A 15,112-nucleotide genomic window follows, 5' to 3' on the forward strand; every position below is an offset into this window, starting at 1 on the left:
GACAGCAAAATAAATTGAATGTATTTGTTTTTGCCTGAGACATGAAGAGAAAATCTACATTTTTAAAAAATGTTTTTCTAAAAAGAGGAAGAGAAAATGATCCATGCATGCAACCTTATCCGACACAATTGTGTCTTAACTTAGGATGATAGAGATAAGGATGATATTTTCTCATCAACTTTAAAGTCAAACAAGTTAATTGTAATATTATGCTGATATACATAGAAACCAAGGGCTGCCTCGAAGATTCATAGTCATTCTAAAAAGTAAGGTATGCTTTAAACATTTACGTTAATTAAATAAAAATATATTATAGTAATTTACTGCTTGCCCTGATTTCTTAAATGCGTGTCCCTGAATGCCCTACCTCTCCATGTAGAGCACGACTCATCCAGATCACATGAAAGGGGATTAAACCAAGTCAGATTTGCACACAGTTCAAGTAAAATTATTATCAGCTATACTTTTCAGTGTGCGCAAAGAGGATTGGACTTACATAGTCGTCGTATGATTCATGTGTGACTGCTAACAGCGGGGGCCTGTATCCTGCGCTCCCTGCTGCCCCCCTGGCTCTGGGAGCTTGTGCCTCCCTCGTTAAAACAGTCGTGGGAAGTTTGCTGTGCGTCGCTGCCACTGTCCCCCGAGGTGCTGCTGCACTTCTTCCTGTGCCTCTGTGGCCCCTGGCAAAACAAGCAGACAAACATGGCGTCGATTTGCCTTAAGAATCACACTTCACTAACTTTTGTAAATAAGCCAGACATTTCAGCGAAAAAGTGGAGTTAAGACATTAAGGAATGTGTTAAATCCCTCTTATCGCTGCATATGTGCAGGCTGCCTCAGTTGGTGGCTGTCGTACAGTGTGCTCGGGTGAAACACTAGATAAGCATAACCTCCGCTGGCACTGAGGTAGATCTTGTAATGATCACAGGGTTCAAGAGTGTCACTTTGTGTCTTTCTTAGCTCTGCAAACATGCCTGTGGGACGCAGCGTGGTTATTTCAATAGCACGATGGAGCAGCGCCTAGCCTGTGTTTGTACAAAATCACACCTCCATCTGCCTGAAGCTGCAGAGTGCACTCAGGTTGCACAAAGGCTTATTCAACACTGTCCAGTGGAGAGGCATTAAAGGCCAAAGGACATGGGCAGGCATGAGGAATTTAAGGTGGATTGTTTCTTTTACGGAGGTTGCGACTGTCCAGTAGCACAACCCAATGAACACCACAGGGATTGAAGGGTGGATTTAGCATCGCAAAGCCGTCTATTGTCTGCTAACTTAGCATTTTAACAGCAGCATGATGTAGGTGGGCCAGGATACCCTTTCTTCCTCTGGCACATCCTTCACTAGGTAGCAGCCCATTGTGATCCAAAAATACAGACACTCAAAGGGGAATTACTGGTGCATATTTTCATGGAGATTTACAATAATCGCTTATCGTAGTGCCATAAGGAGAAAATCTAGGTAGGGAAGTGGTGGTGGTGACTTTAAATTGGGAGCGTCCCGTGTTTCTGCAGGATTTAGCTCATCTACATGTGGTGCCGGAATTAGGCCAGGCTGTCATGGAGAGCTCTACCTGGTTACTCCTGAGGGACCGCCACGGCTCAGGTAGATTACGGACAATTTGCTCTAAAAACTAACTTAAAAGGAGAGTGGAAGAGGCAGGCGTTTCACACCAGCGGCTGCATGCATGGCTAAGCCAATCAAATGCTCTCCAACATAAAGTTTTTTCTTTCTCTGGTCCTGCCTGCATCCTAAAATCCCCCTGAGCTACATACATGGAAATCAACTAATATTTGAGTTAGGAAGAAGACATAACTGGAAAAAATTTAAAAAGGAAATACTGTTTACAACTATTAAACTGAACCTGAGGAGGAGAGGTAAGAACAAGTTTATATGAAATATTGAAATGTTTGCCAGTGAGCCAGTTAATCTGAAAATGTACCATGAAGGTGGTTACTTTCTTCTTTATTATTAAAATATGTATTTGTCATTCACAACACTGCACACCAAGATTTAGCTTTAGTATGCATCATACTGCAGTGAATTACAAATGAGTGTAAAGTTAAAGGGGTTGACGACAGAGCTGCATTAAAGAGGCATTTCACTGGTTTTACACATGAAGATGATTTATTCATTAGGAATACTACTCAACCTGTGACAACAGGCGTATCGTGATTTGTAGCACTGAAAGGAGCTTTCTTTTTTCCTCTTCTCACGTTTTTAGAGGAAGAAGTCAACAACAATAACAGTCTACACAAAAAAAAAACATTTTCAAAAGGAACAAGTTGTTTCATGTTTTATTTTATCAACAAGTTCAAAAACAAGGATTTTAAATTGCAACATGATCTCATCTCTACTCATCATATTTAGATGCTTGGGCAGAAGTTGCTTTTTGCTTTGCATTTTTAAGTGGAAGGGGTCTGCGTTTAGGTTTAGGTAACAAAACCAAAAAGTCAAGTTTAGGAAACGATGATGGTTGACATCAGTCACTTCAGTCGACTCACCTGACTAATAACTCATGTTACAAATGAACTCACTGACTTTTTCACCCTCTTTAGACCTGGAATAAACATGCGTCTCTGGCGATCTGATCAGTAAAACCACTTGCCGAGATGCATCTCCAACAAGGACTATGTCATCAATGCAAGACATGGTGGTTGTTTTGGTGATGGTGTGCTAATGCTTTGTAACTTATCCATTTTATGTTGAGTTGGATGAAGCGTTGCATGACTGTCTTTCATTTTGCTTTATGGAAGGACAATGGTTGAATTTTGCTGACAGCAACATCTCCAGCTGTACTGACACAATGTCCCTGGCAAGCATGTTACTGAGCAGTTAGCATAAGTGTGGACTTAATAACTGCGCATGACTGCATAACTGCATGATAGCCACAGGTGTGAATGGAGATGTGTCTTGGCTGTCCACTTGTGTTGGGATCACTGAAAAACATGCTAATACCAGGTCTAAACAGGCTCTTTGTTTCACATGGGACACAGACATCTGTCTCTTGGGTCAAAGTCCTGTGCTTATTTGACACATCCACCTCCTATCCAACCCGCCCAAAGTTGACTTTGTGCTCTTTATACTTGGTCCGTTACTCTGAGTGTGTAAAAATGATGTGAATGGGTTTAGATTGGAGTTGTTGAAGGCCTGGTAAAGGGTGCATTGTATGTCCATTTGAGACTCAGAGAGCCACTGACCAAGTTTTTTGACAATAAGGGAGTGAGACCAGGCTGCATATTGCATATTGAGACATGTGGATATTTTATTTTGCCGATATTATAATTAGATTAATTAATAACATTTGTTGTTGCTCATCTATGTCATCATAATGGTGAAAAAAATGGGCCTATTTCCAAACATACCAGAAACTGTGGTATTAGTTAGGAATCTTGTAATACTTTCCCAGAAAGATTTTGCACGAGGACAGTGCAAAGAGTTTCCAGTTAACTTAACTACTAAAAACTGCCGTCAACACAGACAAAAGAAATGTATCTGCAGAGTGTTAAAGGGAGCTTTCTAAAGTCTGAGAAAATAACCCTGATGATGTGGACTATAAATTTTCACCATTATATTAACTGTAATTACAATTATAAGATCAATTATTGTTTTAAGTTTTGAACTGTAAGACAAAAAAAACCCAACTATTTAATATGAATTTAAGTTTTTAAAGAATAAGTGTTCTGAAATAATGACACATTTTCTCAGAAATCTTTCATTAAAATAGTCACCTTCAATTTTTTCTAACTTCAAGAATTCCTGGTTAAAGAATTCACACAAATTCTCCTCTTCTTTTAGAGCCCTTCTCTTTTACACAGATCTATTTACTGCGTTACCTTGTGGTTATTGTGGTTGCTGGTCGTACACTCCTCCCCGGTGCACTCCTCCCTCTGCTCGACTCGTCGGAGCCGTTCAGCAGGGACAGCTCTCTCAGTTGCTCCTGTCTGATCTCGTCATTGTAGTCCTGTGGGAAACAAAATACAGCATGTCTCAAAAACAAGGACATTTGTTTTCTGACTGCAGCATATGCCCGGAACAGCAGCAAATGTCATCTAATCAAAATTATCTTGACACACAGGAAACGCATGGCAATGCTCAACGTTGAATACTCAATAAAGAACATTTTCTTTTGGTTGTGTTTGGGCACAAAATGTAGGGGAGAGATTAACAATGTAGGAAAAGATTTTGAATATTTATCAAAAAAAAAAGAAAACTGTGGATTCATTGTAAAAGAGTTTTTCTGACAAAAAAAAGAAAAAAAGGGTTTTTTTTCTCTCTTAGATGACAAAATGTTCAAAAAAATCAGGGCAAGATTTCAAAATAATTTCCCAAACTTGTATGCCGAGAAAAAGGAGGACATAAAAGGGAAATTAAACTTAAAAAAAAAAACCTCTTCTCGCTTTAAAGCAACAGAAAATATTCCATGTTTTTTCGGTACACACAGCCATAATTGACAGTTTCAACAACTTTGTGTGGAATATCGTTATCTTGTGATTCCGAACCAATTTTTCCTCAACCCATTATCAAACATGATACGGATCATTACGTAGCAGATAAGGGAGTGGACAAAGCAGTATTCATTATCTTGTCACTGCTGACAGATAAACAGGCTTATTTCTCAGAAACACAGAAGCAAAGCCCCAAAGATTTGGTATCCCGGGCAAAATGTTTTTGTAATGACAACAAAGAATCGGAGGCTCCAACCAACTTTTCTGGTTGTCGTCTGTGTTTCTGACAGCCACACTTTGTTTGGTCTTTCTCGCTGACTGTATGACTGGATGTCATGCACAGAAAACACAGTTTGCCATTCCAAAACATATTTTTAAATAAATAGTAGCTCAAATAATTTCAATGTAGAACCGGTTTGCAAGAAGTGGTGTCCAAAAATGTGAGACAGTTTAAGAGTTACAACAAGGCAGTAATTTTCATTTACCCCCAGCTACACACCACTGTCGAAAATAACTACTAGCATGTAATCACAGTCAAAAATAACTTAGAAAATATCTGCTATTATTATTATATGTGCTAGTATTTTGGTGTACTGCAGTTCTGCGTCGGGTTTGTCCAAGTGGTGTTGCCGTACCCCAGGAGAACATGGTTCACAGGCCAATTCAACTAATGCTAAAGCTTTTATAACGTTATATTTGTCAGATAGCCCACGTAAAGTCTGAATTAATTATCGTAAATGTTGTGTAATTTTGTAGACAGTAGAAGCTTTCATTTAGAGCTAGTCCCATAATAGATATTTAGGGTTGATATATTTAATTGTGCAATACAATTATCCCTCAGATATGGTTATCAAATACTTGTGAGAAAGATATGTAAAGGAGGCAAGATATTTCCAGTTATACAATAATTCTTTTGTCAAAAATGACATCAGTGCATTGATACAGTGAACTTAATTGGGACTTTAAAGATTTTACATTACTCTAAGCATCTTTTTCTGCATTATGTTCTGTTAAATGTATTAATACTGTGCATATTGGACAATATGTAAGCAGATTCCAATGTATGGGCCAAAAAAAAACTTTTAGACCGATTTACTGGTCGCACCCTATCATCTAGTATGCCATATTTGTATATATACTGTTTTTAAAAATAGTCAAAATAAAAAAAATAGCAAGAAATTCATTTTTTTTTATCATAGAGTGAGTGACATTGCTGTATGAGCATTAATCAGGAAATAAACTGCATGTTTCTCATGAGCTTATGCCATTGATAAATAAAGGACAGAACCGTCATGGGTGTGCAGGCTTTGTTGTGCAAATCAGATTACAGCTCACACTTACAGTATAATCTAGTAATCTGCTGAATTGTGTCACCTTTTCATTATTTGTTACACCTTCTTTTCTTTTGCCACTCTGTATTTCCATTATGTTATACCTACACCTCTAAGTCTCACTCTCAGTGGAGTGAGACACGAGGATATCACAGCAGGGGTTTGACCACTCTGTCATTTGCATAGTTTCAATACTGAGTTCTGTCAGCTCTCCACTAAAAACCTATTATTAGATTTAAATTATGTGGAAACAACAAAAAGTGTGAAACTCATTTAGTGCCTCAACATGTGGAAAGTATAAAATTTCTGTCAACTCATTATCAGGCAACAACTTTAGCAGCCAAATGGGCAATCACACTCTTGGTGGAATAATTCATAATATTCACAGTTTGACAATGTTGGTGGGTCTTTTCAACATCAGTTATTCTTTTTTTAATTTTACCACATTATCTCAAAAAAGTTAAAGTCCCCCTGCATTCAAAATGATTTTACTTTTTTGTGACTTTGCTTGGATATTAATGATTTTCATTTTGACACTTGAAGGCTGTGTCACATGAATCTACTGAAGTGGAAATGGTCCTCTGTGGTTACCTTGAACTTGAGTTTAAGATGTGTGCATAAGAGGCAACTAGTTTGCAGGGGCGGAGTCAGCGGGTGGCTTTTTGGGCTCCAACCCTAAATGTTATTTCAAAAGCCCAGAATATTCCCCTAAGAAATTCACTATAAAAATGTTCTTCTGTTGTCTTAATATTCAATTCAGAGTATTTCACTTCAATTCCCCTCAACATTTTTTGTGTTATAGTTTCAGACCGACAGAGACAATTGGAGAACAATTAGGTGCTGGCTCTACAGGATGATTTGTTTGCCTTTGCAGCTGTCATGTTTTTCCCATATGATTTTTGGGTATTTTATAATCTGAGATGATTTGAAAAGTAGTGCATGTAGCTGCTATGAATGGGAAAAAAAATCCCCTCGGGATAGCATGCCCCCAGATCCCCCTAAGTTTGTGCTGAGCCCAGAATATTTACAACTTTTGTTATTGTTCCTGCTAGTTTGGTAGCTAATAATGGCTCAGTAAGCTGGTGTAACATAGAAACCTCCAATCCAACACTTAAAGGTTCCCTGTGGAGTTTTTGACCACTATTAATGTGATAGAGCAATGTTTTATGTGTGTGTCCCCACTATGGCAACAAAGGGCAGTGAAGAAGCCATTAAACATGAACGTGAACAGCGCTTCGAAAATGTTTTATGAGGAAGCAAATGCACCCAACATGTTTGTTTAAACCTCGAGGAGACACAGTGTGTTGTTATTACTAACACTGAATGTAAACAGAAATCTTGTTTGTTTACGAGAGAAAGCTCCACAGGGCACCTTTAAATTTTCCATATTCATAGACTGAAAGTTTTCACTGAAAGAAAGCTATGACAGACACATTATTACAAGCAGATTCATTTCAAGCAGATATGCCTATATGTCTTAAAACATGACTGGACTTTGATCCTAGACTAGATGATGTCACATTTTTTGTATTTTTAGCAATCCATTAAGAAACTTTCGTACATGTGCTTCAGTCCATTGTGTTGCTTGATAGCTGTAGAAAGGTTGATATTTCTCTACACGTGTAAAGCGATGCTAAATTATTCAGATTCTGACACTTAAAACACCAGAAGCGTGACTTCGTAAAATCAAAGCATATTTATCAACCACTAAATTAATCACCAAGTAATTTGATAACTGATTAATCGTTTTGAGAAGATTTTTCTGTCTTTTTTTAAAGTAAAAATTCTCTGATCCCAGCTTTTTAAATGTGCAAATTTTCTGTTTCATTTGCTCCTGTATGACATTAAACTGAATGTGTGGTTTTTTGGGGGAAAAAACACGGCATTTGAGGATGTCATCTTGGCTTTGGGAAACAACAGTTGCCATTTTTCACTATTTTATGTCATTATATAAACCAAACAACTAATCAGTTAATGGTAAATAATTGTTAGTTGCACCCCTGATGACTTAAAATGTAACATCTGCACATTTACTCTATGTCACACAAGTTTATTTAGGAAAACGTTTTGATCCTGCTTGGATCTTTGTCAGTTCAAATGTTACCTTTTTCTTCATGTACGCTGTTTTTTGATTGCCTTGCACCTAGTGTCTGATGTGCCTATAACCACCCTCTTTCAAGTTGCAGCCCTAATGACATGCAAAAAAGGTCCCCAGCTGAAACCATACAAGCGACCTCAGAGTTTACTCAATGCAGATTGCATCTTCTCCACTACTCCACCATAACACCCCAAGAATTGCATATTTATACACCTTACACATAAGCCACCAAACTTCCTCATCATTTTCCTCATTTTGCTGTCACGTTGTCCCCGCTCTCCAGTCTCACAGTAATAGGATATGTGTCATACAAGGACCATACGATGAGCAGATTTTGACACCCACATGTCACAGTAGATGGCGAAAAGAAAATCCTCACAGTAGATTTCCAAAACACTTGACACACCGTGCACATGTGCCACTCTTGTAAATGAATTAATAAGGCCTTCAGCGTTCTGATGGTTTGAAGGAGACTGGCAGGGCTTTTAATTGGAAAGCTGGCAGCTTATCCAAAGCACAACAAATCTGCCAGAGCTTGTAAAAGTTGACTGTTGACAGAGGCGTTAACATGAGTATACAAAGATAAACCCCATGCTGAGGCTTCTCGGGTCAGACTGTTTACTCGCTGAGATTAATTCTGACCATGCATGACCTTGTACACACACAATGCCCTTCACAGAGCTAAAGTTAGACTCCAAGGGCCGGCACATGAGGCATGGCGATACCAATCACTCTTGTGTTTGGATCTACCTGCTGCAAGTCTCTGCTGCATTGACTGATTTCTTGCCTTGTGCATGTTATCTTTCTTATATCTCAGCGATACGAGTCTGTTGGCTGCAGGACCATTTATGAAAGAACTGCATCTGTATTCTTGGACTGTCAATGTGGCAAAAATGCCACATAAAAATGAATTCAGCATTTTTGGAAAATCATTCTCAGTGTATCTTTAATAAACCTTCAGGCATCTAGCAACATGATTTTATTTTATTTTATATTTCGCCAGTTGAAACAAATAATAAAGAGAGAGAGAAACAAAATTCCGTCTTTTCTCGTGAGCTTTGTTGGATCACTAATATGGTTAACTCACAGTAGATACAGGAACATGGGTGTAGGTTTAGTTTCAATATTGGGGGCGCATGAAATAGGGGAATAGGGGGTCATCTGCAGTTTGTGGAGTGTGTGTAGCAAGGTGGAAAATTGATCACTTTATCTGATCAGAGCTGATCAGATCTGATTAATGGATGAGAGGAGGCTGCTGCAGAGACGAGTGAATGCAAACTTTTAGACCCAGCAAAAAAAAAAATCATTAAATTTCATCTTTGCCCAGAGTATGTTCTGAGCTCCCAGTGCAATAAATAACCAAACACTATATATATTTCATTAGTGCTCCTGATGAACCTTGCAACGCAAAAAAACACCTACAGGGTTGGAAATAACTTGTTTTGTCAAAAATCTAGTGAAGTAAATCAAAAATACCATGAATAGAAAATCGGTACGTGGCGGCAGATGTTGTCATTACAGCAGGCCACCCTAAATAAATGAATTTGTGCAGAAACCCTGAATTTATGCCTCATCTACATACATTTATGGTATAAATGTATTAAGTGTGTTCTCCTACTTTCATGTTTTTATTTATTTACATTGGCAAATGCATATGTTTTAGTATTAAAGAGGACGTCTACACCTCTGTGCAGGGACTATTTGATACACAGTTCTTTAAAGGACAGAGCTAAGAATTCAGTGGTAATATACAGCATATTCAGGGATTCAGATTTAGGGCACCTGCTGATGTGAATGAATAGATTTCAGTTTCCAAGAGCTGACAAAATGTGTGTTGAGATGTATCTTGAGTTAGATCAGCAGCCGCAGAGGACTCATTCTAACTCCATCCATCCTGATGACCTCACAAACCTCTCATATCTGATGCATGGGGTGTTTCAGAAAAAAGCTCTCACGAAGTGTCGTGTTCGCAGTGCTGGATGAGCAGAATTGAAGTGTGTGATGCATCATCTTCCCTTACACAGCAGGCACACGGGTCAATTTGCAGGGACATATGGTTTTACAAACATGCACTCAAATTGCAGAAGTAGCATCCTCAGACGATGAGTATGTTTCACAACTGCCCAAATACTAAATCTGTGTCAATTCTATACACAGAAATTGCTCTGATTAATATTGTTACAGCCCGTAATTCATTAAAACTTTTTAAAAACAGTGGGAAAGAAGAGTAGTGCATGGTGAATTGATTGTTTTAGAATGGGATTTCAGAACAATAGTAAAGTCAGATGTTTTTTTTTTTTAACTTCACACCTTTTCAAGACGGAGGAAGTAAATTCCTACAGTACATTTACATGCTTTGTCGAAACACTATTTTTTCAACTAAAGAAGGTTTGAAAAACCATCACAGTTGATCCAGAAGTGCAGACGCAGCTGCAGCATCTGCAGCAGCTGTTTATCTGCATCTTGTCCATTCGATTTTCAGCATGAGCTGTTTGTTTCAGCTCCTAACAAAAGAACTGGGCGTAGATCTGGACATTGATTCTGTACTTGGTGAAACCAAAAGTTTATATTTATAAATCTTTATTATTTGGACCTGTGCTTTCACTTTATTGTGCTGCTTCATGACCATAGTGTTGCTTGATGTTGAATACACAGTTTACAAAACCATAAGTGCACCGCATCTTTTAAAATAATCACTGCTAGGCAACCATTAAATCGTCTGGCCTTAGTTCACCTGCTATTTTGCAGGGCAGCAATCTCACAGATCTGTACCTTTAAGTCTACATAAAGGACACTTGGTCAAAGGGAAACGGACATCTGTGTGGGCACATGAGAAAGAAGAGAAATCACAAGGAGTAACTAGCTAGTTCAGGAACTTCGCCTGAATGATGGTCAGTATTTTAGCAGGAGTTACAGACAGTGTGACAATCTGCTGTCAAACATTGGGCCTGATAATGGGTTGAAAAATGTTGTTGAGGCCACAAAGTGTTCAGATATGTTTTGCAGCTTGCCTACGAGGATGTTGAAAGTGAGCTAACATTTGGTTCACACAAACCATGTACTGTACTACTTGTCTTCATTGCCACCACAGAAGGCTCTTAATTTATCTAATTGGATGGTGGGAAAAAAATGACATTGGGCATTTTTTCACTTTGAATTGGAAGTTTTTTCTACTAAAGGTGTTCAGGACACTTGTGCAGAATTGCGAGGTGCATAGAGTGGAAAAACAAGTCAAGGCAAAAGCAGTTAGCGCTTCACTTTCAGAAAAAACAATTACAAAAAACTGCTTGGTGTTAAAGCACACTCTGTCTGATTGGGGTGGAGTGCTACTATTAAGGTCCCGATACAGCAAAGCATAATTGAGCCTATACCTGAGAGTTGCAAATACTCATATTACATGTAGTGCGATTTTATGGAACAAAATGAACTATTATTTCATAGTAAAAAATGTATTTTTTCACATTGAGTTCTTACAAATTTAACTCAATAGATATTGAACCTCCGTCATTTCCATGGCAAAGTTGGCACCTGTATTGTTAGGAACACTGAAGCAGTCTCGATCTTTGCTGGAGATGATAATGCAGGTAATTGTACATAAGTGCATGGCTCTGCAACACCAGGCCAGTCTGCAGTGCTGAAGCTTAGGCACGTTCTTTGGGATCACATGGATTAAATACTTCAGTTCATACAAAAAACGGTCAGTTTTAATTGCATGAATATTTTAGTTTGACTTCGCATTTGACTTTATGCAAAAACAAATTACTACCACATGTTGTTTGAGCATCTGTGTCACACTCTGTCTGCCAAAATGCAATGCAGTTTGGCCCGAGATGAAGGCCACAAACTCATCCGACTGAGAGCAGGAGCTTGTGTCCTTCTCCAGAGCTTTTCAGCCTGTATGTATTATAGTATTGCACTGATTAGGTTCCTGTTTGCATTTTTTTTTCTTTTCTTGGGTGCATAACTGGGAGCTGACAGCGCTGACAGCATTTCTGTAGTCAGATTTTGCTTCACGGCAGATCTGAGGGCTCCCGTTCAGACAAGCTTTCTCTCCTTACTGGCTCCAACGACTGATAAAGCTCACAGTCAGACAAACTGTACTTCTTGGCTGCTCGTGAGTTCTATTTCTGCTCAGGAGGTCGAAATGAATAACACAACATACACTAATTATACATGTGAAATTGGAATTGCAACTGGTCACATAGCCTGTTCATGTGATTGTGATATTTTTTTCTAAAAATGTGATTAACATTATAAGAAGTGTGCACACACCACATACTGAGGGCTTTTCAAATCAGAAGAAAAGAAAGTGAGTATTATTTTTCCTATTTTGCAGTTATGAGCTCAGTGGGAGGCAAGTTTTGTTAAATTACAGGGTTATGACATTTATTTTCTGACATTACAGGCCTGATGCCACATTAAAACGGAATTTGCTTTGTTAGGAGATGGAGTACATTTGAGATTTTGTTCAAGGATAGATGGGAGGAGAGAGGAGTGCAGCATATAGTCCCTCACCTCAGCTCACATGCTCTGGCACATTTTCAGCTAGACCCAGCGGTATAAGTCACTTAACTACACATGTGGCTTTGTGGGAAACAGCTACCCGTCTCTGTGATCCTGCCGGCTGCATCACTTTGGTTTCTGAAGCATAATGTCACACCAGCAGGGGAAGACTGGCCACAGGAGCAGTGCTAGTTTTCCTGGTGGGCCGCTGGAGAGAAGCAATAGTGTTGCACACCAGCTGGCTCGAATCAGGCATGTTTGTATCTGGATCATAAATTCAGTCCATCTTTCCTCCTGGGCCACTTTTGTTTGGTGCATTCTGCCTTTTACATGCTGAGCTGACTACAAGCTGATGTCTGGTACCCTAAAAAAGTAGTCAGCCAATTTAAGATTGCAATTTATCAGACTTCACACTAGGGTTGCACAATATAAAGTAAATATGTTAAGCGATAACGTTGAATATCGTGACAACAATAATATATGTAATAAAGAAAGTGCTTCAGTCTCTCCTCTTCTAAAAATATTGCCGGAGGGCTAACGTGCTGCTTTTTAGGCATCAGGTCTTCTCTTGCATTCGCACTTTTGCCTGCACTCATCTTAACACTTAAGGCTTTCAAGGTATATGACATGAAAATTGAAGGTTATCATACTGTGTACATTTGCTTATCTACGATATTGAAAGAAAAAAAAGTCAACTGGACAGAGATTTTCTTACCTTTAATTTAGTTTTTTTAGACTTTTGGACTTTAGACTTTTTACACATACTTCCTGTAAAAATTTGTATTAGTTATAGTAATAAAAACATTTGTTTGACCAAAAGTAACCCTTCAATTTTCATTCCTCTAACGTTTATTTTGACTGAAAATGATAATTCTGTAATATGATGAAACCGCAATATTTTCTGAGGTCGTTATTATACCATAAAATTGTCATACTGTTGCAACCCTAAGCACTAGTCTGATAAACCTCACTCAGATGTGTGCAGATTCTACACACTCAGACGACGCCTAACGCTGTGTTCAGACTACGAGCGACTGTGAAGCTACAGTCTAGCTATAGTTGTTGCTATATTCAAAGTTCATCATTGCAGTCTTTTGCGATGTGTTTACCTCTCAAGTTCATAACGCAATGACAATAAAAAAATATATTTTTTTTGCAGCCTTACCTGAAACAGTTTCCCCTAGAGCCACAAAAGGCTTAATACTTTTTTTTTTAAGCTTATGCCGTAGTACTCTCCAACACCAGTTGACAGACTTCAATCTGTAAAATTGAGTTCCCTTTTAATTACAATCGAATGAACAACTTTAAATTATTCTTCCTTTTGGAAATATAAAAATAAGGAATTGAATTAACAATATTTACAAGTCATTAAACCCATGCTGATTATTTTCAACCAAACAGATCCCCAATAGCAATTTATATGAATTTGCACTCTGACAACACAGTATACATCTCTGTTAATACACAGTGCAGCAATAAAAACAGGATAAACAGCAGGGCACACTTGCCACTCTTAACCAGAGGCAGGAAACATCTGTCACTATGGATACTGACGGATGCCTGTTGTGTTACATTATGTGCAGTTTATTTGCAAATCCATAAGATCCCTGCAGCAGCAAGCATGTGCTGTAAAATAGATGGTGCAGTCTTTAATTTTTATGTGTTTTTATTGACTTGTGGACACAATATAACCTGAATTTAGGGACAAAGTGATGCTTTCCCCTTTTCTTAATATGCTGGGGTTTTGTCTATAATCACTATGAAAGACAGTGTGAGGAGGCAAATGTAACATCTGATTAGCAAGATATAGCAAAAATGAATGTGATGCACTCATCCTTTCAGTATGGATTAGCATTTTTAACAAATCAGCATTGGACGTTTTATTTTCCACCTGCTACTAACCATATTTTCCCAAATATGGCAGACTGTGCATTCTCATCCACTGTTATGATTTTCAGCTCTTTTGTCACTTAGTTAAATCTTATTGAATCGGTTCTTCCTTGGTCACCCTGCATCATTAGTTCTGCTGGCAGATTTTCACAAAAGATTCAAACTATCTAGCCTAAACTGTCTGTGCTTATTGAATGTGTGTGCCTATTTAAAAAGAAAGGTATTACAGCCAGTCCTGCGTGTACACTAATTAGAAAACCTTGCTGCACTGTTATTAGAATAATTCAGAGTACACAATACCTCATCTATTCTCAAGGTACTGCAATGAAGCCAGAGCTGAGACTCTGCCAGCAGTATATTTATATTCTTGGAGAGAGTGTGTGTGGATGTAAAGCATTGTATTTACTGCAGTTTATGTAGTTACCCAACAACACCAGCGATACATAAAAGCCCCTGCTGATCTGACCCTTTTATTACGAGAACAGGCTGGTGTGAATCGCACAGTGCAAAGCGCATCAGAGCACAAATAGGACGCTGAAGCAAATTAGCATTTCTGAGAAAATGTACGCCTGGTGGGCATTTACACCACCAATCTGCCGAATGTTAGCTCAGCATAGGAGTTCACAAAACTTGCTTTAACATACTGTATGAGCGTGTTAACAGTTCCAATATGCACTCTGGATGCATGCATCACTGTACAGTGGGCACTTGTTCTGTTTTTCAGGCCTGACTTCTCATCGTAATTGTTTGCACCATCAGATAATGACGCTCATGAGCCGATGTGAGGAGTCGTATGAAAGCACCGAGGGGTGGAAACAAGAATGGGGTAAACTCAGGCAAGTCTA

The 15,112-nt window shown here is 38.6% G+C and overlaps 1 protein-coding gene across 5 annotated transcripts in view; it reads right to left on the minus strand.

Moving 5' to 3' along the window:
- The window catches only part of khdrbs2 (KH domain containing, RNA binding, signal transduction associated 2), an 82,842-nt gene that overhangs the window by 27,715 nt on the left and 40,015 nt on the right, over positions 1 to 15,112 (minus strand). For all 5 annotated transcript variants that reach the window (XR_015778506.1, XR_015778508.1, XR_015778507.1 and 2 more), the window contains exons 5-6: positions 3,834 to 3,961; positions 497 to 680 (exon numbers count right to left, since the gene is read on the minus strand). Coding sequence is in view for 2 of the 5 variants with exons in the window: in XM_088086778.1 (XP_087942904.1) it covers positions 497 to 680; positions 3,834 to 3,961 (312 nt within the window). In the remaining 3 variants the exon portion in view is untranslated. The remainder of the gene's footprint in view (positions 1 to 496; positions 681 to 3,833; positions 3,962 to 15,112) is intronic.

The sequence above is a fragment of the Plectropomus leopardus genome, chromosome 13 (genome assembly GCF_026936395.1).
Source record: "Plectropomus leopardus strain MGB_pleo_1.0 chromosome 13, ASM2693639v1, whole genome shotgun sequence".
NCBI lineage: Eukaryota > Metazoa > Chordata > Actinopteri > Perciformes > Serranidae > Plectropomus > Plectropomus leopardus.